Below are 24,354 nucleotides of genomic sequence, written 5' to 3'. Positions count from 1 at the left end.
CACTTCCTCTGCTTGTGTTTTTTTACCACCACCCCATCCTTCCCTCCATCCTCCCCCCCCCCCCCCCCCCCTCACAGCACGCACCTGTAAGATTGCAGTGCTTCCAGACAATACAAGGAAATGGCTGCACTCCAACTCGGACCGCCTACAGGACGGACTCAGTGCAAATGTCTGATGTGGGAGGATGGACTTTGACCCGGGCACAGATTCTATTCTGTGGTATTATGAGGTCATGCTTGATCACAGATTAGTGACCCACAGATCAGCGTTTCTTAGACTGACGCTTTATTGATCCAGTTTCATGCTGGGGACATTTACGTGAAAGTGAGTTTGGACTTTCCTGCACGACTTCCTGGTGGAACAGCATTTTTCTTAGTCAGAAATGCTCTTAAGACTGTTGTGTTTGATGTAACTGGTGGTGAGAGTGGTTCAGTTGATTTTAATGTGTAGTGAAAGTAGACTTTGTCCTTAGGTGTGTGTGTGTGTGAGAGATTGAGAGTTGCACAAATGCGCACACACCCCCTGGAGTGTAACTGCAAATAAATACTTTTCACATTGTGCAACTCTTTCACACAACACTTTAAACTCTGCACCTTGGAACGCGCTGTGTAATGGTTTTCTCCAAACTCCTCTTGGACACGTCCAGGTTTTCAAACTCTCCTGTGGCCCAAACACACGTTGTCTGAGGAGATGATTGTTAAAACAAAGATTGCTTTGTGTGTTCGTCTGAGTAACTCCAAAGGGAGGGACCCAGGTAGAGATAACAAGTGATAAAGCTAAAAAACAGTCCACCAGGATAACGTAGGTGGGAGGGAGGAGTCGTCTGCTGATAGGATTGAGCACAGGAGCAGAAGTGAGGCGGGTGGAGCAGATTTTCATCATTGATTCCGTCAGAAATCGTAACAGTGCTGCATTCCTGTGAAGAGAGAAGAATGCTGACAAAAAGAAATGTGTATCTTATCTCCACTTAGAACCCCCCCCCCCCCTCTCTCTCTCTGTTAAGGGGTTACGTAAACGTCCAACAGTCAATACCACTGGAGCCTTTCGTTAAAAAGGTCAAACTGGTGCTGCACAGAAACCCGCCATGGTTGAACAAACAACCAGTCGATGCGTTCAGTGGTGTAATCACGCAGCTGTTCCGAAAGATAGGCGTGGAATATGTTCTGTGACCCTGAAAGTTATGAACTTATCACACAAACACACAATTATCTCAATCATCTCGTCCCTGTGATTTGCGGTAATTGTCCACAAGGAAAAGTTGAAATGGAACAATGGGCATTTTGCTGAAATCACTCAAGGTTTGACTTGCACTGGGAATAATGGACCATTTGCAACAGCACCACCTATTGAAACAACTGGGTGACTTGTTTTTTTCAATAATGTCATTTATGGCATAGTAACATTATAGAAAAGATTATATTTAATTATACGTTTACGTGGATGAAACGGCCTCTTAGCTAAATTAGTTTTTGTGATAATTATTTTTTTGACCTCCTGTGGCAGAAGGAGCACTTGGTCAGAAACTCACCACAGAAGTTCAACTCTTTCACATTCATGGAAGCAAGTTCTGGACCGAAAAAACCACTGGATGAGGAATTTCACAACATCTGGGATCATTGAGGTTAACATAGGAATGAATACACTTTAAGTCCAGATTCTGCCGCTCTGAAGTTGTGTTAATAGTGCGTGTACGTCTGTGATAGTCGCATTTTATACAATAGTGTTAATAATTCCAAGTTGCAAACAGCTTAAACATGAGATGATGGGTTCCAAAGTTCATCAGATACAAGGCTGGGATCCACTGGTGCAGGTCACATGCTGAGGGCTGCAGTGAGACCTACAGTCTGGACCTCTCCGGTCGTAGATGGCATTGGGTAGCTCTCAGTTCAAAGTGAAATAGGATCCTGGTTCGGGGCAGGAATGTGAAAAGTAATGTGGAAAGTGATGTAGATCTGTCATGCAGTGCGGTTATTTTCCAGCAAGGGCTTAATTTACGTCTCACTCCTCTGAGCCGCTCTGCGTGCGCTCGAGAAAACGCCACATTCCCTCCTCCCTGAAAGACGCTCTCTCACTACAAGTTCCACAAATGGGCAAAATAGTTTTCTCGGTTTGTCATTTCCTCCTTTCTCCCGTCTCCTCCCCGTTGCCCCACCCTTCCCACGTTGGGAGCAGGAGGGCGAAGGGGCAGAGAGGGAGTCGACATGTGTGAGCCCACGATGGATCCAGACCGACTCAGTACCTTTCCGGTCCACGTCTGGCAACCGGGAGGTCTTTCATGAGAGGGAAGTTTCAGTTGGATCATCTGACAGTGAACACGAGAGGGAAGCGCAGATGTGACTCAATACCAAACAACGAGATCCAAACAAACTAGGCTGACAACAGTGGAAAGTCAGATCTGCCTCTGCACAAGCGAGGCTTTGCATTTGGTTTTAATAGCGTTATTGACTTTGCAGTTGATGGCCTTACTGTCAGTGGGGAAGTTTATGGCTTCCCCTCAGCTGGAGCGGGAGGCTTTGCCTGTAGATGGTAAGGCTGTGGTGGAGGCTGTGGTGTCTCCTGGTTTTTTACAGTAACTCGGGGAGAGTCAGCGAAGTGGAAAGGAATGAGAGGGAGTCTGACCGACGGACGTATGGCCTCCGCTTTATTAGGACTCAGGTTGACCTGCTTTCTAAACAGGACGAATGGGACTGAGGAGGATGCTCTGGAGCTCGTCCCTTTTCCGTTTCTCTCCTCGTTCCTCCTCCACATCTTTCTCAAAGTCCTGGCCCGTGCATCACTTCCTCTTTCTGTAACCACAGTCTGTTCTCTGAGGCCAGCTTCTAAAACAGGCCTCTGTTCCCTTCCTGCTGTTATTTATTTTATGGTTCCTCTTCCTCTTTCAAGCAAACCGCTCGTGCAGGATACTCCTAAATCTGTTGTCCTTCGGGAATTTACAGAATATATAATCCTTGGCATCTTGTCACGTTCCATAAAGTTTAGGAATCTTTGCCAAGGTTTGGTTTCGGGATGACGGTTAGGCCATGTCTTCAGTTAATGAGTAATCCTGGTTGTGAATATCCAGAGTCGCTAATCTCATTGTAAATTGTCCTCTAAGGAATAGATGGTGAACGGATTCACAGCTGATCAGTGTTGAGAAGTAACGAGTAATCGAGAGAACTGTGATTCTTACAGGATTAGAGGTGAGGCTGCAAAAAGGAGGGCGGGTATAGAACTCTTCACCTCAAGTAAACATCCCCGTCTCACTAGGAAAGGTTCACAAAAGTCTGATGGGAGTTCTTTATCCCTCCTTTTCTTTCTTCTTTCAATGTAGTTCAGCACTTGCCAAACCAGAATAGCTCTTGGAGTCATTTTTAGTCCTCGTGCCTCTGGAGACGCAGTTTGAAGTGTGTCACTGAGTTATCTGTGTCAAGCATGTGTGTCGGACTGTGGCTCACAACAGCAGACCAGACTCGGACTCGTGGCTTTCCTTCTTTAATAACAAATTAGTAGGATCAATTATTCTGCAGCTCTTTAGTGGATCCATCTATCAGAAATGCAAATATTATGAACAATGATTGAAGAACTCATTAGTTGTGGCTTTTTTTTAATTGATTTTCTAACATTTAATAGGCTATAGCTGCAAATGAATAAATTAGATCCACTTAGTTGAAAAGTGGTGCATGCCTTTCGAGTGCAACAATAAATGGTCTCAGTATTTGAGATGCTGTTTTCATGGAAACAGGCTAAAGAAACACTTTTGGGTGTGTTCAGCATGTTTTTATTTCATAACAGGAAAAGCTACTTGGAACTTAGTCGATCATCCTGACTTGTATCCAGTATGCACGCAGCCAATGCACTGGGAGTAATGGTCCAGTGGATTTTAAAGGTGCAGGGGAACGGACTGAGACACCTGTAGTGTGTAAGATATTCTCGGCTGTGCGACCAGTGTGAGGTAATGCTGATCTCTCCTGAGTGGTGAAACTCCCACACAAGACCTGCTGGTTTGACGGGGAATAAGGGAAGGTGGCCGGGGAGTGGGGGGGGGGGCAGAACAGGAAGGAAAGCCAGAGAGAATGGGTCAGAGAAAGATGTAAGGGCGGAGGCATTAAGGGTAGAGTACAGAAATGTGTGGAATGCCTTTCCTTGCCGTCTCTCCCTGATAAAGGGTGAGTATGGGAGGAATGCGACCCTGAAAAGACTGGATAAACACAAGGGGAGGGGGAGGATGACGGCCGGCAGGATTCTGCAGAGGCAGAGGAGGGTGACCGAAGGCAGAGAGGGGAGTGCGCAGCCAGCTGAGAGCTGCAGCAGGACTAATTTGCTCCACGTTCTGTTGCGGGATGGGGTCGGTACACCAGGGATGAGCTGGGGAGGCGGGGCCGCTAAACCGTTCGGCTGTCAGCGGTGATGGAGGACAGAGGGATGCAGGGGTCATGAGAAGAATGGCTCTCCCTCTGAGTTCTTTCTCACAGATCAGGGTTAATGTAGTGGAACAGACGGGACACACACACAAGCCTGTTAAATGCAGCAACTGCTATTCTCTCTTTCAGGGAGATTCTTAAGGGTCTGCCACCTCCTCGCAGCGCAGTCGAGCTTCAGAGAACTTCTGGAGCATCGTTCAAGCTTAAAGAACTGAAAGAACCCGTGGAAAATGCAAATCTGCTGAAATAAATTTGTGTGAAAGCAGTTTGTAGGATCTGTGTATTTTGCACTGTTATGTAAAAGCAGTATTTTATAATATTGAGCCTGAGGAGTTGGTCCCAGATTCTCCCACTGGGCCTCATTGTAATGTGAAATTACCCTCTTGGCATTTTAACCACTTCAGTTACTGTTACTCCAGACATGATGGTAACTGTACAAGCTGAACTTGACCTCTGCAAAGATTTACTTCCCCCCCCCTTGATGTTTGCATATGAGCGCACAGCATATGCAAACAAGTTTGTGTGTGTGGCAGCTTTTGGTGTGTTCCCTCTGAGGCGAGGGGAACGTGGAGGAGGGCTAATGACCCTGGCACTGCTGGGAATACGTTGTCATGCTCCTGCTGTGTTGGAATGATAATTGAGACGGTAAAGTCTGGGGCACCGGTGTCAGTGGAGGCACAACATGTTCAGCTCCTCGCTCAGAGTCTCTGCACTGGCTGGAGTCGGGGAGGTTTATTTCTGGCTTGCTCCTCTTTTTTCCCGTCTCACTGGTTTAACTGGTCTAGTCACTTTCTATATGGGTTAGAACGCAGCACTCCCTGTCAACAGCTTGTTATTCATTAGCTTTCACAGGTGAATCGAAGCCAGAGCCACTTTGGCACAGCTTGTTACCTGCTGCATGCGCCTGGACAGGGAAACCGCCCGTGTGCTCATGTTTGATGTGAAACTCGAGAACTACCCTCTTACTGAGTACTGCAGTTTGTACATAAACTGTGTATTAAAAGTCACGGATACTTCCTTTCTCTTCTTTGCACTAGTGCAAGAACCTGACTCTGGTTTTTGCTACTGCGTTAAAAAAGTGACAATTCCATTGGAATGGAAAATCAAACATGGCAAACTCAAACTATCTTTTACCCTTTATCTCACTGTTCATGTTTCCAAAAAATGGAAATGAATAAAATAAACTTTTGTTTCCTGATTTGCTTCTTGGGACGTTTTGGTTGCAACAGACCATAATTCATCCCAGATCCCTCATGGTTCTCTCAGCTCCCCCTCACTGACCTGGCACCCTGACTGACCAGTAGGGACAGCAGAACCATGGACAGGCAGGCTTCCCACCAGCATACAGACACTGGGGTTGTAGTTGACATAGCAGTCAGCCAAACTCCGACAGCTCTGCTGGGATGTGAACTTTAGATCTGTGTGATCCTGGTGAATGTTTCTCTTCTCACCCCGACCGTCCAGCAGCCGGACACTGGGTGAAGTATTCACAGCCGTTAGCCAGGGAGCAACGTGGGGCCTCATTGGACAGGGTTGTGTGTTTAGTCGACCTGACCTAACTACAGCAGCGTCTTCCTGTTGTACATCACATCAGTGTGACCTTTGCATGCCACAGAGATTGCGTGTGTTAAGATGGAAGCAGAGCAAAGGTCTGGTCCTAAAACCTCAACAAGGAAGTCTATTTACTCCCAGATATTCTTTAAGACTTGACCCTAAGATAAGATAAACCTTTTATTAGTCCCACAGTTGGTGAGTTTTAGTTTCATAATTGATAACGAACATATAAATGATGAGCAGGACGAACGTTTGTAACGTCTGAGTTTCTGATCTACCTTTTGATTTGTCTTACTTCCCGTTCACTGACCACAAGAACCTCTTCTGCTCTCTCTGAAACAGCCACCATGTCGGACGCTGACAAGTTCCTGTACGTGGACCGCAATCCGGTCAACAACCCGCTGGCGCAGGCCGACTGGGCCACCAAGAAGCTGGTATGGGTGCCCTCCGAGCGCCTGGGCTTCGAGGCCGGCTCCGTGAAGGAGGAGCGCGGCGACGAGTGCGTGGTGGAGCTGGCCGACTCTGGCAAGAAGATCAGGGTGAACAAGGACGACATCCAGAAGATGAACCCGCCCAAGTTCAGCAAGGTGGAGGACATGGCGGAGCTCACCTGCCTGAACGAGGCGTCGGTGCTGCACAACCTGAAGGAGAGATACTACTCTGGTCTCATATACGTGAGTGTGGAGCAGACTCACACAAAAGCAGTGATTCATATTGTGTATTAAAAATAACTTGGGTTACACTTCCTTCCTCTTATTTGCACACACACTGCGGTCGTACCAAACCCCACAAACTATTTCTCAACTTGTGGGGAACACTATAAAAATATGAACCATGAATATCATAATCCAATTGTGCCCCTAAATCACTCACTGGTTCTGTTTAAAATCCCACTGGCTTAAAGAAAACAATCTGCGATGCCCAGAAACCTCCTCATTATCTCATTAGGCCCCATTGTTCAGGACAATCCACTGTGTTCAAAGAAAATGTGCCATTTGTAAACACACTAATGGTATGGCCCTTCATCCCCTTCCTGTTGGTCTCTCCCGTTTGCACTCTCCCTCTCTCTCTCTCTCTGTGCTCGGAGTCGTCTCATAAACAGGAAGTTGAAGGGAACAATGCACTCGAGAGTACGAGAGGGAGAACGGAGCGAGGGAGCGAGGGAGTGAACCGATTCTGCACAGATGCACATGGAATGTAAAAATGTGTTGTAGCTGCTATAACTGCTCCCATAATTAATGTTATTTATTGCTGGTGCTTTGGGCCGGGGGGGGATTTGGTCTCCCTGACGCTGTGGTGTGACCGGGTCACATCAACAGAACCCGTTGTCACATCCCTCGCTTCCCCCCCCCAGAGAATCCAGGCTCCTCTGTAGTTTCTAGATTTCAGCGTCTCCCAGGGGAGAGAGGGGGGGGTGTACGATCGAGGGAGAGATGCCTGGTACAGAGATATTAGGAGGGCAGCACAAGAATGCAGCACGTGGGGGGGGGGAGAATCTGAAGTTATGAGTCCAGACGCACAGAGAAAATGATTTAGCGGAGTTTATAGAAAAGGAATGAGGAGGATTTCAAACTTGGCCTGGAAGCAGCAGAAGATAACTCTACCTGTTGGATCTCAGATAGGACTTGGCAAAGCAAACCACAGTCACAAAGCCAAGGTTGTGTCAGTCTGAACTTACTGCAGGGCGTGGCTCAGGTTGCGTAACAGAGGCGGACGTGAAGCGGAGTCCGAGAAACTTTCACCTCGGTGTCGACGAGTCGGAGGAAGAATTATTGTTGAATCGACATCTTCTCCTTTTTTTTATGGAGAAGCTCGTTTTTCAGGAGGCACCTGCTCTGACGTCAGAACAGGAAATGAGTGATAGGGCTGAGAAATACTGAAGCTTCAACTGTCGCCATGTTTATGGACGTTCTAACAAGCATTCAATGCAATGTCCCATGATATAGGAAATATGAATTCATCATTATTCCTTATGCCTCAACATTTAGTCCTGAGTTGTTCTCAGACAAGGACTTTTAATCATTTGTGTTAAAGTCACCAGCAATAACACAACACAACAAGTTACAACAAGATGTCACAAAAGTCAAGCATCTGGAATAACTTTCCAATTTGTGAACATGAATCCCAGAAAGTCAATTCCCAGATACACCAAAGGAAACGGTCAAAGAGAAAATTCCCAAACCCCATAAAGGGTTTTTGAGTTCATCTGACTAAACAGAGTCTTTTAATTAGTCTTTTAAATTACATTTAACATTTTAAATATCAAATTCACCCTCTCTCTTCCCCTGGTATCTTGTACCTTTTGTTTTCTCTGCATGTTTTAAACTTCTCTCCGTCCTGCAGACATACTCCGGTCTCTTCTGTGTCGTGATCAATCCCTACAAGAACCTGCCCATCTACTCGGAGGAGATCGTGGATATGTACAAGGGCAAGAAGAGGCACGAGATGCCTCCTCACATCTACGCCATCACTGACACGTCTTACAGAAGCATGATGCAGGGTAAGTCCTGGTCCTTAGGAGGATTGGATTTTGAAAGATTAGGGGGGGAAAGCAAATGTCTCAGTGAGAGGCTCTGGACTTTCTCAGAGTTTCCTGTGCCAGCCTCCCAGTAGAAACTCTGGATGACGCCATACATGTGGAAGAGAAGCTCCTGAGAAAGTCTGTAACACGCTGTAACACTGGCCCCGTAATTGCACCAGTGCCCCTCTCTTTAAAATCCCATTTAGTGCACTGGTTTGTATGTTGGGCCCTAAAGTGTCACACACTGGGGAACCATTGCACAATACTGGTGGGAATCTCCTCACCAAGTTATTCACATGATTTACTTGCTCCGCAGACAATTCCAGTTGATGTCAACTCTAAGTTATTTGTAAATGAGGTTGCGTGTCTCCTGTGCAGTTAATTCATCATACTCAGTGTGAAAGGGGGGTGGGGGGGTGTACACTACATCTGTTAGAGGTACTAATTGTGTAGAGTACTTCATTATGTACACAATCTACAGTTAAGTGCTCATTTTACTTTGCTAGTGGCGATATGTTGCCACTAGCAAACTCTATTAACCAGTTGGTTTGAAACGCTGGCAGCGCCTCTCTCCAGTTACCCGAAGCCGGATATGAATTTCCTGTCTGTGGCCATGTACATCCTGTATGCACTGTAGTGATAATGTGTGCTTGCATCGAATTAGCAGCGTTGTTCTTAATGCAGGAAAAAGCATAATCTGACTTTTGCACATTTCTTTTTTTTGCAGATCGTGAAGACCAGTCGATTCTCTGCACGTGAGTTTCCGATGCTTGCACACACACACACACATACACACACACACACACACACACACACACACACACACACACACACACACACACACACACACACACACACACACAGAGGGACATGACTCATCTCTTTTTTCTTATTTGTGTCTGTCTTGTGTAGTGGAGAGTCTGGAGCTGGAAAGACGGAGAACACCAAGAAGGTCATCCAGTATCTGGCTCACGTGGCCTCCTCCCATAAGACCAAGAAAGATCAGGTGCGTCCCTCATCCACACACCACCTCCTCCTCCTCCTCCTCCACTTTCTCTCTCACATCCTCCATTAAAGCCTTTTATCTCTCACTCCTTCTTATCTCACTTACTTATTTCAGTCCTCATTTCGGAGCCAGATTCGATCCCTAATTCCTCCCCAGTGTTTCTTTTATTTTTACAGGCTTGACATTATTCCTGTTTGCATCAACCACTTTTCTTTTTTATCGTGTTCGTGCACTTGACTGTGCACATGATTGTTAATCCATCATCATCATCACACTGCTGTGTTCAGAACTGCTTGTTTTCAGCAGCAGGAAAAGAGGCGGCGTCAGGAAAGTAGCTCTGCAGGCACAGAAACAACAGTAGAGCAGATTTAGACTGGTACTTCACCTGTGGTGGTTTCTGCTTTCTCACTTCATATCCTCATATCAGAGATTAACATCAGTTTTCTATATAGTAATCATTGTTTTAAAACCTCTTTAACACCAGGATTAACCAGTATACGTTTTCAAACCTGCTAAAAGAAGGTAGTCAGTAGGTTTTTAATTCACATTAACATCAGACTCCACCATAGAACTGCTGTTATCTGTCCTGTTGGCCTTTTGAGTCGATGCTGCTGAAAGCAACACACTGAGGTTTGATGAAAACCACATCCATCATCCCTTTTTTGAGGTTGTTGTATTTCTCTCTTCCCATCAACAGAACAGCTTCGTCCTGACACATGTGAGTCCACTCGCTCCCTCCATTCACCCTTCCTCCCCACCTGCTTCTGTCATCACCCTCCTCCTCCTCCCTCCTCTTCCCTCCCCCGTGTTAAGGGCCGGGGGGTGACATGCCTTGCCGGCCAATCGGAGGCAAGGAGGAAGTTTGTTTGCAGATCAGTGGCAGCCATTTGTGTTCCTGTGAAAAATTCAGCTAGACAATGGTGGGATAAGGGGGCGGGGGCCTTTGCTGTGGGGGAAAAAAAAAGAACCCAGCAAATTTTGTTTTATTGCACAGATGTGATCACATATTTGTCTGGTTGAATTTTTCATAATCCTTTATCGCTACCGTGTGTTTGCACCTGAGTCCAGTTGCTTCTCTCTCTTTTGTTGTATAAAGTTTTGCTTGGTCATTGTGTGTATGTTTGTACAACGTCTGATCCCAACACACACACACAGACACACAAACTGACATCTCATGTAACACACTCGTCTTGTGATGGCCTGGTTTTATGGTCTCAAAGTAAAACCCAGTGATTAGTTATGATTTTCATTCCTAATCCGGTTAATCAGTCGTCCAGAATCAGATTGTTTAGATTTAAATGTGATGACACGGACGTTTCCACAGAGAATATCCTTTGAATTCCCTCCTCCAATGGGAATGTCGGCTTTTGGACTTTAATTGAAGTCACATTATTGCTGGATTTGACGTCATCAGTGAAAAAAACAAGTGAAATGAAAGTTCTAAAGGCAACTTACCAGGAAGCCCGTGAGAGCTGAAAGATCTTCTATAGCAAACATGGGTTTATGGCAATGAAAAAAATATCTAACCCACTATAACCACCCCAATATACCCCCAACGGAAATCAGATCATGACATGAATGTTATCTGTGTCACATTGTACTTTAGTGCATCAGATACATACACTGAATACTTTTATTAAAGACGTATTATATTATATTACAGCCCCTTGCCTGTAGGGGTCACTGCAGCCCCCCTCAGGGCCCCTACTTCCAGCCTCACTAACCGATGATGTCATTTTATATTTCACACAATGGTTCACTGTATATGTGCAGACACACACAACCACAAACACACACAAACACACACAGTGTAGCTCCAAAGGAAGAAGTCAAATGTTGTAATTGACGTTGTTCTGTGTTCGTTCTGCTCTGGGAATCTGGTGACGGGTCATCGATGAGGGTCACGGGGTCTTCGGGTGTTTGCAGATTTGGGCACTAACTGGATGTTGTGTTTGTGTGTGTGTGTGTGTTTGTGTGTGGTGGTGAAATGCTTTGGTGCAACGTGTGTGTGTGTTTGTGTGCATTGCTGGTGTGTACATGGTATCTCTTTTGTCACTTTTTGTTTTGAAAAGTTTTTGCACAATCCATGATCTCTCTCATCTCGGTACATCGTGGGGCAAAGTAACAAAGTATGACGGAGTATTGGGGCCAATGAAACAGGAAAAGAGACTTTAGATCCAGAACATGAACAACTTTGCTGAGCACAGGGTTTCTCTGCTGGTTATGCGTAAAAGATTATGACATAATTCTTGTAATATTGCGAAATTCTTCCCATTGAATTGACTTCATGCTCAGAGTTCTCTTCTTCAACAATGCCCTAATGCTCCGTCGTAACAACACAGCTGTCATCATATTTATATAAGAAGCAAATCATTTTCTTGGTCGATCTTAATTTGAGGTTCTATCCCTGCATTGGAATGAGTTATCAGCTCTGGTGATGAGATCTTGTTGGATCAGAATCCATGGCTGAGAAACCTCCAGATTCACCGGTGAAGAAACCGTCGCTCTTCACATCATGCTTTGCTTTTTGTATCTTCCTCTCCACCAGGGGGAGCTGGAGAAACAGCTGCTGCAGGCCAACCCCATTCTCGAAGCCTTCGGAAATGGCAAGACGGTCAAAAATGACAACTCCTCCAGATTTGTAAGTCTAATATGAATAAACTGTATTTTCTCTTTATGAACTTCCCTGTTTTCCACCTCCACTGCTTCAACTACTTGTTTTTCAACACCGCTCTTTTTTCTCCTCAAGGGAAAATTCATCAGAATCAACTTCGATGTCAACGGCTACATCGTCGGGGCCAATATTGAAACTTGTATCCTCGTGTCCTCGGCTGCTTCACTTTCTTCTTGTTCATACACACAATGTTTCAAAGAGCTTAATCACAGAGGTGTTTAAAAACTTAACAGATTGACCTCTAGACCTGTTGGAGAAGTCCCGCGCCATTCGCCAGGCCAAGGACGAGAGGACCTTCCACATCTTCTACTACCTGCTCACGGGAGCTGGAGACAAACTGCGCAGTAAGACAACTCGTTACTTTACTAAATGAACGAAGACAGAGTGAGGATCTCTGAAGGATTTCACTCTCATTCCTTCCTCTCACAACAACGTTTTACCTCCTCAGAGGAACTCCTCCTGGAAAACTACAACAACTACCGCTTCCTGTCCAACGGGAACGTGACCATTCCCGGGCAGCAGGACAAGGATCTGTTCACGGAGACCATCGAGGCCATGAAGATCATGAGCATCCCGGAGGACGAGCAGATAGGTGAGGCCGAAAGCAACAATCACTTTGAATCAACTTTTAACTGTGTCCTGCCGGTGGATAACCCATGTTTGTTCTGTTGTTGTGCAGGAATGCTGAAGGTGGTGGCCTCTGTGCTGCAGCTGGGCAACATGACCTTCAAGAAGGAGAGACACACAGACCAGGCCTCCATGCCCGACAACACAGGTGAGTTACTCAGTTACTGCAGTTGTATGTTAACACTTTAATAGAAGGCGCTGAATAGCAAGGCACAAAATACAATAACTAGAGTTTCACAGCTTAAACTTTCGGAAACTTAAACATTTGTCTTTCATTGTAAATCTTTGCTGTTTCCTTAAAATTCAAAAACTCAAAACTCCCAGAGATCCCTCTCTTCTTCTTCCTCCTCCTCAAACACGTCTCATAGTGTCCAATCAGCACTTAAAAGCTTTTCTGCAGGTTAAGAGCAGCAACAAATAAGCAAAACTACATTTCCATTATTGCATTTCGCTTTTCTTGCGCATATTTCCACATCATGAATGCAAACTGCAAAGGGAGAATCAAGCAAACATCACACCCGGGCTAGATGGATGAAATCTCATTGTCCTGCCTGTCCGTCTTCAGCTCTGCTATTTCTGTGCTGCTAATTGTCCTCCTTCCCATTTCCTCTGCCACAGCTGCTCAGAAGGTTTCCCACCTCATGGGCATGAACGTCACAGACTTCACCCGGGCCATCCTGTCCCCCCGGATCAAGGTGGGCAGAGACTACGTCCAGAAGGCCCAGACCCAGGAGCAAGCAGAGTTTGCCGTGGAGGCTCTGGCCAAGGCCACGTATGAGAGGATGTTCCGCTGGCTCGTCATGAGGCTCAACAAAGCGCTGGACAAGACCAAGAGACAGGGAGCCTCTTTCATCGGCATCCTGGACATCGCCGGCTTTGAGATCTTTGAGGTAAACAATCAAGGCAAACTGTAAATCTGCAGAATCTTGTAATCGTGATCTGAACCAGTTTGTGTTTCGTCCCTCCAGCTGAACTCGTTCGAGCAGCTCTGCATCAACTACACCAACGAGAAGCTGCAGCAGCTCTTCAACCACACCATGTTCATCCTGGAGCAGGAGGAGTACCAGAGGGAGGGCATCGAGTGGAGCTTCATCGACTTCGGCCTCGACCTGCAGCCCTGCATCGACCTCATTGAAAAACCAGTGAGTCTTTCTCTGACCTCTCCAGCTTTCATTTCTTTATTCCCAGAAGCGTTGCAGCCTCTGATTTCTAATTACATTCTGCATTTTATACTTAAACATCTTCATGCGTTAAGATCTGCCCTCTTCCTTCTGCCTCCAGGCCAGTCCCCCTGGTATTCTGGCTCTGCTGGATGAGGAGTGCTGGTTCCCCAAGGCCACCGACAAGAGCTTTGTGGAGAAGGTCGTGCAGGAGCAGGGAACTCACCCCAAGTTCTTCAAACCCAAGAAGCTGAAGGATGAGGCTGACTTCAGTGTCATCCATTACGCCGGCAAGGTGAGCTTGAAGAGTCGGTTGTAGAACACGTACAGGACTGGACGTTTACTTTGTGTTTTCACCCATTTTTAGAGTTTTACTTCCTTTCATTTGTCCAGTGCTCAAACTTTGTTACATCTATTCTCCTCAGGTGGACTACAAAGCAGGAGAATGGCTGATGAAGAACATGGACCCCTTGAATGACAACGTGGCCTCGCTGCTCAACCAGTCCACTGACAAGTTTGTCTCTGAGCTGTGGAGAGGACGGTGAGTCCAGACACACGTTCACTCAGTCGCAGTATCACAGGAATCACTGCTTCTCTACAGGAAGTTCTCCATGTGTTCCTGTTTTGCATTTCATAGTTCTTTTTCTCTCTTGCTGTTTTGGTGTGTGGACCTTTGTTTTCTACCTCGTCAACTCCCGTTTGTTGTTTACATCCATGTCTTCCTCTGTACGGCCCCGGTCTGTCTGTCACTCTTCTTTTCTCTCGCTGGGCCTCAGAGGTACAGAAATGTCAGAGAGCCTATTTTTATCAGCGTTTTCCTTTTCTACACTCAGACTCAGGTGATGAGGTTTCTTGTTCATTTCTTTGTTCTTCTCCCTCTTTCCCCCCCCCCCCCCCGATGTCTGGATAAGTGATATAATAATTCCCAACATGTCCTTCTCTCCTCAAATGATCTTTCCCAAGAAATGCCAGTAAATTCTGTTGTTCCATTGTCTTTAACCAGCTCCGTGTTCAGTAACCATCTTCATCCTGGTTGTTGCTCTGTCATTGAACTCTCCCTCTCTCCCTCTGTGTGATAGCGTTGTTTGGGGACTCCTGGTGTTGGTCATGGGTACTGCAGCAATGGGTATATACTGCATGGGTTTGGTTGTTTGTTTGCTCACTGCAGCACCGTTTGTCACCACAGACAGATTCAAGTGAAGCATCACACATAGTTTTCACTCTGAGAAATACAAAGCCTTTATTTTTAGTATACAGTGTGTGTGTGACCTTCCCACAGTTCACTTCCCTTTGCTTCCCTCCTCATTCACTCGGTGTGTGTGTTTGGTGTTTCACTCTTTATTCTCTCCTGGTGCGTGTGTGTGCCAAGAGAACCTGGAGAGACAATGGTCACAGTCATTCGTCCTTGTGACATGCATTTGGTTTGAATTTGCCTGGTTGAATATGTTTATTGTTTATTTAAATCCCCACCGACTTCTTCTTACATAATAATCCCTCTCTCTGTTTCTCTCTCTCGTGTGTCTTCCTCTTTCAGTGGACCGCATCGTGGGCATGGATAAAGTGTCTGGCATGTCCGAGCCCGGTGCCTTCAAGACCCGTAAGGGCATGTTCCGCACCGTGGGCCAGCTGTACAAGGAGCAGCTGTCCAAGCTCATGGCCACGCTGAGGAACACCAACCCCAACTTTGTCCGCTGCATCATCCCCAACCACGAGAAGAAGGTATGAAACACCGGCGTCTATTTAGCCGTTTCCAACACAGGGGGGTTTCAGAGTCAGGCAAACCGACCAGCATGTATTCCCCTCCCACAGGCTGGTAAACTGGACCCTCACCTGGTTCTGGACCAGCTCAGATGTAACGGTGTGCTGGAGGGAATCCGTATCTGCAGACAGGGCTTCCCCAACCGCATCGTCTTCCAGGAGTTCAGACAGAGGTAACGGAATAATCATTTTAATGGTCCCATTCCAATTTATTGTTGTCATCCAGCAATACTTCAGAAAACACTCAATCCTAACATCTGCTTTCCCCCAGGTATGAAATCCTCACTCCAAACTCCATCCCCAAGGGCTTCATGGATGGAAAGCAGGCCTGTGTGCTCATGGTAATGCAGCTGCTAAATTCTTGCGAGTCTGAATAATAATACTAATAAATAGTAAACACAAATAACTCCCTGCATGATGTGACTGCTCATCACATTTCTTTACCTGTCAGATTAAAAGCCTGGAGCTGGATCCCAACCTGTACCGCATCGGCCAGAGCAAAGTCTTCTTCAGAGCCGGTGTCCTCGCTCACCTGGAGGAGGAGAGAGACATGAAGATCACAGATATCATCATCAGCTTCCAGGCCTGGTGCCGAGGATACGTGGCCCGAAAGTAAGATGAGACAATCACCACGTTTCAGATTTTATTGCTGAGAGCATAAAAAAACGACTTGTTACTACGCAGCTGAATCGAGGAATGTGTAATTTAAGGGGATTTCTTAGAACTGTTATTAAATGTGATCTGTAATTTTTCTTCGCAGGGCCTTTGCCAAGAGGCAGCAGCAACTGACTGCAATGAAGGTGATCCAAAGAAACTGCGCCGCTTATCTCAAACTCAGGAACTGGCAGTGGTGGAGACTCTTCACCAAGGTGAACTTCTACAGCATCTCACTCAACATACTGAAGACTGTACCTTCCTTTCCTTGTCTTTGACTAATGCCACTTATTCCCCACACGTTCAGGTGAAGCCTCTGCTGCAGGTCAGCAGGCAGGAGGAGGAGATGCTGGCCAAGGATGACGAGCTGACTAAAGCGAGGGAAAAACATATGTATGTTGAGGAGCAGCTTGTGGAGATGGAGCAGAAACAACACCAGGTAACATGAAATGTAGAACAGAGTCCCAGGACTTCAATATAATATTCACCGATGGAAGATAAAGGAGTTTGCTTCGTTTTGAAAGTCAGATAACTGCTGATCCATCCTTTTACTCTGCTTGCAGCTGAGTGCTGAGAAGACGGCCCTGCAGGAGCAGCTTCAAGCTGAAACCGAGCTCTGTGCCGAGGCTGAGGAGATGAGAGCCCGTCTGGCTGCCAGGAAGCAGGAGCTGGAGGAGATCCTCCATGACCTGGAGGCCCGAGTGGAGGAGGAGGAGGAGCGAGCTTCTCATCTGACAACAGAGAAAAAGAAGATGCAGCAGAATATCTCAGTAAGTGGATGAATGGAAATGTGAAACGGTGCATATGCAGACATTGAATAGGTTAGGGTACTAAGTGTTTGATTTGACCCTCAGGACCTGGAGCAGCAGCTGGATGAGGAGGAGGGGGCCAGACAGAAGCTCCAACTGGAGAAGGTCACCTTGGAGTCAAAGATGAAAAAGATAGAGGAGGAGGTTATGATTCTAGACGACCAGAACAACAAACTCGTCAAGGTGAAGATTAATCTGATTAGAATGTGATTAGATCTGTACCTCTAGAGGAGTTGGTGCCTGCTACAGTGCTCAATCTGAGCCTCTCTGCCACTGTTTGTGATCACAGGAGAAGAAGTTGATGGAGGAGAGACTCTCTGAATTCACCACCAATCTGGCTGAGGAGGAGGAGAAATCCAAGAGTCTGCAGAAACTCAAGACCAAACACGAGGCCATGATCACAGACCTGGAGGGTAAGAAGGAACCCTGAAGAGGACATGGTGCAACATACATGAGCCATCATAGATCCTTCCTGTAATTTACCAATTGTTCATTTGTTTCTGTCAGACCGTCTGCGCAGAGAAGAGAAGCAGCGTCAGGAAGTGGAGAAGAACCGACGCAAGCTGGACGGGGACTTCACTGAGGTTCAAGACCAGATCTCCGAGCTGCAGGCCCAGATTGCTGAGCTTCGTGCACAACTGGCCAAGAAGGAGGAGGAGCTCCAGGCTGCTCTGGCCAGGTCTGTGCCGACTTCACGGCTCCTTGTTATGATATTCGTAATAATAGTTCTTGTTCTTTTTGTAAATGTTTGCTGACCTTTTCCTCCCTTCAGGATTGAGGAGGAGGCGGCGCAGAAGAACCTGGCCCAGAAGAAGATTCGCGAGTTGGAGGCTCAGCTCTCTGAACTGCAGGAGGATCTGGAGCTGGAGAGGCAGGCCCGCACCAAGGCAGAGAAACACCGCCGTGACCTGGGAGAGGAGCTCGAGGCCCTCAAGACCGAGCTGGAGGACACTCTGGACTCCACTGCAGCCCAGCAGGAGCTGAGGTAGACAACCGGCTACGGGAGAGCTACAACTGTGAGATGTTTCCCTGTCACGCTCCGTGGTATCAAGTGTTTTAACCTCTGCTCCACCTTCTCAGGTCCAAACGTGAAACGGAGGTCACACATCTTAAAAAGACTCTGGAGGAGGAGGCCCGTGTCCACGAGCAGCAGCTGGTCGAGATGAGACAGAAACACGGTCAGGCCTTCGATGAGCTCAATGAGCAGCTGGAGCAGGCAAAGAGGGTAATTAAAATCTATTTCAGAGCCTCTGTCCACCCAATGGTTTTCTTTTCTCTGAGTCTTAAATGTTTCTGTCCTTCCCTGCAGAACAAAGTGTCAATGGAGAAGGCCAAGCAGGCGATGGAGTCGGAGAGGAATGAGCTGGTGATCGAGCTGCAGACGCTGATGCAGGGCAAAGGAGATTCCGAGCATCGCAGGAAGAAGGCGGAGTCCCAGGTCCAGGAGCTGCAGATCAAACACTCAGAGAGCGAGCGGCAGAGGCTGGAGCTGGCTGAGAAGCTGTCCAAAGTGCAGGTAGAGATCTGAGACAGAACCACGTCTGTGTTTGTATCAGTGTTTTAAGAGTTGTGGATGTTCAGGGGTTGATTTGTTGTCTTCTGTCCACAGGCTGAGTATGAAAATGTAAACTGCATACTGAGCGAGGTGGAGGGCAAATCCATCAAAGCAACCAAAGACTGCTCGGCTGTGGAGTCTCAGCTGCAGGACATCCAGGTACACAGACCTGCACACTGTTTATACACTGCTGTATTCTCAGAGATCTGAGAACCAACTGGAACCATAGGTGTGAAGACCCCTTCGATGAAATGACCTTCTAATTTAGATTTGTATGTCCATGTTTTCAACAGGAAATACTCGCGGAAGAAACCCGTCAGAAGCTTTCCCACAGCACACGCATGCGCCAGCTGGAGGACGAACAGAACAGCCTGAGAGAACAGCTGGAGGAGGAGGAGGCCGCCAAGAAGACCGTGGAGAAGCAGCTGATGACTGCTCAGGCCCAGGTAAAAACATGAATGTGCTGAGAACCTCACACACCTGTGGCTACTTTAGATTTAAGGAACTATAGCTACTTCATCCAGGATGTATAATAAAGCACACCTCTACGTCACAGTGACAAACGTTTGAGTGACACCACCTCTTTCCACACAGCTTGCTGAGATGAAGAAGCGGGTGGAGCAGGACGCAGGGTGTCTGGAGACGGCTGAGGAGGGAAAGAAGAGGATGCAAAGGGACTTGGAAGCAATGAGCCAGCGTCTGGAGGAGAAATGTGCTGCCTTCGATAAGATGGACAAAACCAAGACGCGTGTGCAGCAGGAGCTGGACGACCTGCTTGTGGACCAGGACCACCTCCGACAGATCGTCTCCAACCTGGAGAAGAAGCAGAAGAAGTTTGACCAGGTCAGATTATCTGTGTAGTGCCATAGATTTTATTAGACATTTTGAGTAATGAGATTATTTAGCTTCTAGATTTGAGTTTTAAACCCTTCACCCTGACTCTCTCTAGATGCTGGCAGAGGAGAAGAACATCTCCGCCCGCTTCGCAGAGGAGCGTGACCGAGCTGAGGCTGAGGCCCGTGAGAAGGAGACCAGGGCGCTGGCATTGACTCGTGAGCTGGATTCTCTGATGGACACAAAGGAAGAACTGGACCGCAACAACAAACTGCTGCGTGCTGAAATGGAGGACCTGGTATCTTCTAAGGATGACGTTGGCAAGAGTGTAAGTCTGGGAAATTAGGTTTGTGTGTTAGTGTGTATTTGTGCCTATGTGGTCCTCCTCACTCATCCTGCTCCCCGTCGTACAGGTCCACGAACTGGAGAAATCCAAACGTACCATGGACCAGCAGCTGGAGGAGATGAGGACTCAGCTGGAGGAGCTGGAGGACGAGCTGCAGGCCACGGAGGACGCCAAGCTGCGTCTGGAGGTCAACATGCAGGCCATGAAGGCCCAGTACGAGAGGGACCTGGCAGGACGAGACGAGATGGGCGAGGAGAAGAAGAGATCTCTGGTCAAACAGGTACTAAAGCCACTGTAACGCATGTCAGCTGTTGTCATCTTTGTGGGAAGTGTAGAGCACATGGCTGAACATGGGTTGTGCGTCCTCCAGGTGCGGGAGATGGAGATGGAGCTGGAGGACGAGCGGAAGCAGCGTTCTGCAGCCGTGGCTTCTCGCAAGAAGCTGGAGCTGGACATGAAGGAGCTTGAAGGAGGAATCGACATGGCCAACAAGAACCGGGACGAAGCCCTGAAGCAGCTGAAGAAACTCCAAGTGAGTTGGTTATTGAGATATCTTCAATAACTCAAATATACTGACTGCAATGACTCGGCTCTTTGATTGATTTATTTTGTTATTCTCTCTCTCCTCAGGCCCAGATGAAGGATCTTGTCCGAGAACTGGAGGACACTCGCATGTCCCGGGAGGAGATCCTCGCCCAGAGCAAGGAGACCGAGAAGAAGCTGAAGGGCATGGAGGCCGACATGATCCAGATGCAGGAGGTCGGCACACACACACGTCTCCAGCCTCCTTTTCTCGTGTTGATGCTTTTAAGTGAAAGTGATTTGAGCCAAGAACTAAACCAGCTGCTCTGTGGTTCTTGTGCAGGAGTTGGCCTCAGCAGAGCGAGTGAAGAGACAGGCCCAGCAGGAGAGGGACGAGCTGCAGGACGAGATCAACAACCAGGCCACCAAGAAGTAGGACAAACCAAGTTGTTAGTCATGTGTATTACTGTGTGTGTGTGTGTGCTGTACTCACACCGACCTTTCTTCCATCTCAGTGCTCAGGTTGCAGAGGAGAGGAGGCGGCTGGAGGCTCGTATCGCTCAGCTGGAGGAGGAGCTGGAGGAGGAGCAGTGCAACACCGAGCTGACCAACGACCGGCTGAAGAAAGCAATGCTGCAGGTCCGTAGGCTCCTGTGTGAACTTTACCTCTGCAGGTTTCCACCTGACGCTGCCTCCCTGTGTTCATCCCAGTCTAACCAGTCTCTGTCCCTCCTGTTCAGACTGACCAGATGAGCGTGGAGCTGACCGCAGAGCGCAGCAGCGCTCAGCGTGTGGAGGGCGCTCGCTCTCAGCTGGAGCGTCAGAACAAGGAGCTGAAACTGAAGCTGCAGGAGCTGGAGGGAACCGTCAAGTCCAAGTACAAGGCCAACATGGCCGCCCTGGAAGCCAAGATCGCAGCTCTGGAGGAGCAGCTGGACATGGAGACCAGGTGAGTCTCAGATATTCACCAGTAGAAGAGATCCTGTAGTCTTACAAGGAGACACTCAGAGATTTTACCCAGGGGCTGCCAGGTGAAGCTGTGGAACTTTCTCAGACATTTCATTAGGAGACTGAAACACTTGATATGATATATTGTGTGGAGACCTCAGCCTGATCGGTGATGTTCTCTTGACCTCAGGGAGAGACAGGGTGCCACCAAACTTGTGAGACGCACAGAGAAGAAACTGAAGGAGGTCATCCTGCAGGTGGACGACGAGAGACGCAACACAGAGCAGCACAAGGACCAGGTCAGAGTCGGTCCTTCATCAGCACGCTCAGCTCTGCAGCGGCTGCTTCTTTCTCTGTGCACATGTTTATTATTGAAATGTAGATCAATACTTTGCAAAACCTGGTAAAAGATTGTGATGTCAAAATGTGTAGAGTCCCAAAGTTCTACAAATCTTTAAATGTTCTATAATCTGTCCTCCTGTCAGGTGGACAAGTTGAACTCCCGCATGAAGCAGCTGAAGCGCCAGCTGGAGGAGGCTGAGGAGGAGGCGCAGAGAGCCAACGCCAACCGGAGGAAACTGCAGCGGGAGCTGGAGGACGCCTCGGAGTCGGCCGACGTCATGAACCGTGAAGTCACCACCCTCAGGTGCAAGCTCAGGTAGGAGGAGGAGGAGGAGGAGGGAACCGTCCAGACGTCACAGCTTCGACTTTCATCCAACTTAACACACAGATAGATATTAATCACGACAATATCTCAGACTGACGTGTGTGCTCACTTTTGTTTCTCCTCTCCGGTTCAGGCGTGGCGACATGCCCTTCACCGTGCGCCGCACCGTGACCCGCGCCGGCCTCGAGAGCGACGAGGAGAGCGAGCCCAAGACCGAGACGCCCGAGCCCAAACCCGAATGAAACTTCCACCACTCTGCTTCTTTAGAACTGCATCGTAAATAGACAGACCCAAATACCCACGAGCAAACCTTACTGTACCTGCTGAACAGGGGGGGGGGGGGGCGCACACACACAATCATGTGACCGTCTGATCTCTTTACTGTTGACAATCTATGCATTCTTAACACACACACACACACACACACACACAGACGCCGGTTAACTCGGACAATCACATGCTGACAAACACAAGTTATTTTTTTTTTTGGGCCAAATTTTTTCTTTTTGCTTCCTTTTTCATTCTCTGGGGGAAAAAACAAAAAAAGAAAAAAGATATTTTTATAAGGAAACATTCCAGTTGTAATAGTCCTGATCACGGATCTATTTTTCTAATTGAAGAAAGAGAAAACAAAGAAGTATACATGAATGAAGACCGATTTACTGGAAGGGGACCAAAGTAATATCTCGAACTATAGAGTTGTATTTTATGCAGAAGTTTTTATAATGGTTAAGAATGGAAGTGCTTCCTGTTTATTACGCTCGCGCTCTCGCCTCAGTTTATTATGAAGGTTTATACGCTGAAATGTATTCTATCAATTTAGCTGCAGTTAGCACTTGAGACTACGCTTTTTGGGCTTAATAATTTGATTCATACATTTCATGTGGAAAATGAAATTGTGAGGCTGATTTCGGGCAATAATTAGAAACTCATTGACGTTAAAGTGAAGGCATTTGATTGTGACTGTGCTGAAATATCTTTAATTTTGCACTGACATGGAGAAAAACTAAAAAAAATACACTTTAGCCACGACATCATAAACCACTTTGTGTGTTTGATTGAAACGGAGAAGGAAAGACTGTGCACGTGCTCGTGCAGCAGGCGCACACACACACACACACACTGCCAACACACACTAAAGCCTTAAAAGCAGCAGAATTTCTCCTGGGCGCGGTTGTTGGCTTCTATCTGGACAAGCTTTGATTTGTTATGTTTATCACTATCAGTGTTTTCGTTAATGTTCAGGGTTCAGTTTAATTGGGTGGTGGGGTAGTGAAATACTCGCAGCACACAATGTATACCCAGGGTACAGCCTGTGGAGGAGGAGGAGGGGGGGGGGCAGATTTGGGATGAAGGTGTGTACTTTGTTACTCAAGTCCATGTACACTTTACTCTGCCTGGCCGATGGATGGTCAGACCCCCCCACAGCTCGTGCCCCGGGCGGCTTTTGGCTCACACTGCTGGGAAGTGAGAGGAACCTGTTGGTTCAAAGGATCAAAGGATCACATCTTTCGCACTTAAACACAAAGAACATCTTGACAAAAAAACTGCATCTTCTCAATTATGTTGTAACGTCGGTCTGACCGCTCCTCTGAAATGGAAAACATGTGAAATGTTGGTATTATTGCAATTAAAGAGGCTTTCTAAACTGCTGCATGTGCACCCCCCCGTGTCTTTATTTCATACAGTGGAGAGAGTTATGATGTGATGAAAAGTTCAATAGGTTGTTATGATGCCTCTTCAGCAGAGGGGGGCGCTCAGGATCCCAATCCAGATGGAACCAGTATGACACGATCAGGTTCTAACTGGATCCACCAGAGTAGGAGACGGTAAACAAGGAGGAAACTTGTGAGAACTCGCTGGTCTTGTCTCGTTTCTGTTCTGAACTCATATCGATGTGTTGACTCTGACATAGAGGAAGTATTTGAGAAGCTGTAAGTAGTATTTTATATACGTCTACTATATAACTATATGTGTTTCAAATATATGTTCCTCTGGTTCTTTACAGAAGTAAGTACATTTACAAAAGTACTTTATTTCACTGTTTGACATCTATAGTTGCATTTTCGATATTGGTAGTAAGTATGTTTTAAAGAAGATTTAAAGTGTTATTCTGTTAATGAACAATACAACAGCCTGTTAATAATTGTAATATATATTTCTTCACCTCGAGCTAAAACATTAAGATGCTGCCCACACATTAAATCTTCAATAGTAGTGATGCAATGGGATACAATTTTATATTTAAGCATGATTTAAAAGGTAAGGTTTTTTTTTTTTTTTATTCTTCATTACTGATTTATATTAAATTAGAAATTA

General features: G+C 46.9%; 1 protein-coding gene across 1 annotated transcript; it reads left to right on the top strand.

The window, feature by feature from the left end:
- The first annotated feature begins 2,441 nt into the window (after positions 1–2,441).
- LOC128459084 (myosin-9) lies at positions 2,442–23,688 on the top strand. Its single transcript, XM_053444197.1, has 41 exons — positions 2,442–2,526; positions 6,297–6,628; positions 8,298–8,454; positions 9,203–9,230; positions 9,388–9,481; positions 10,179–10,199; positions 12,030–12,122; positions 12,231–12,294; positions 12,401–12,499; positions 12,604–12,747; positions 12,835–12,930; positions 13,401–13,672; positions 13,751–13,924; positions 14,064–14,237; positions 14,368–14,478; positions 15,473–15,661; positions 15,752–15,873; positions 15,972–16,041; positions 16,152–16,312; positions 16,461–16,569; positions 16,662–16,793; positions 16,918–17,124; positions 17,209–17,346; positions 17,453–17,576; positions 17,671–17,842; positions 17,936–18,148; positions 18,244–18,388; positions 18,473–18,679; positions 18,773–18,877; positions 19,012–19,164; positions 19,313–19,561; positions 19,668–19,880; positions 19,966–20,178; positions 20,269–20,430; positions 20,529–20,657; positions 20,764–20,852; positions 20,936–21,059; positions 21,161–21,369; positions 21,559–21,667; positions 21,854–22,026; positions 22,169–23,688. Exons 1-41 carry the CDS (start codon positions 2,457–2,459, stop codon positions 22,275–22,277), a joined length of 5,955 nt encoding a protein of 1,984 aa, XP_053300172.1. The 5' UTR covers positions 2,442–2,456; the 3' UTR covers positions 22,278–23,688.
- The last annotated feature ends 666 nt before the right edge of the window (positions 23,689–24,354 follow it).

This window comes from Pleuronectes platessa, chromosome 16 (assembly GCF_947347685.1).
Source record: "Pleuronectes platessa chromosome 16, fPlePla1.1, whole genome shotgun sequence".
In the NCBI taxonomy this organism is placed as follows: Eukaryota; Metazoa; Chordata; class Actinopteri; order Pleuronectiformes; family Pleuronectidae; genus Pleuronectes; species Pleuronectes platessa.
This window is presented reverse-complemented; position numbering and strand designations above follow the sequence as displayed.

Bases quoted from the DNA above. Each gene is read 5' to 3' on its own strand.
- LOC128459084 (XM_053444197.1), top strand. From the start codon at position 2,457: ATGGCCTTACTGTCAGTGGGGAAGTTTATGGCTTCCCCTCAGCTGGAG. The intron at 12,500-12,603 runs GTAAGACAACTC...TTACCTCCTCAG, and splicing joins AGCTGGAGACAAACTGCGCA to AGGAACTCCTCCTGGAAAAC. The intron at 17,347-17,452 runs GTGAAGATTAAT...TTGTGATCACAG, and splicing joins AGAACAACAAACTCGTCAAG to GAGAAGAAGTTGATGGAGGA.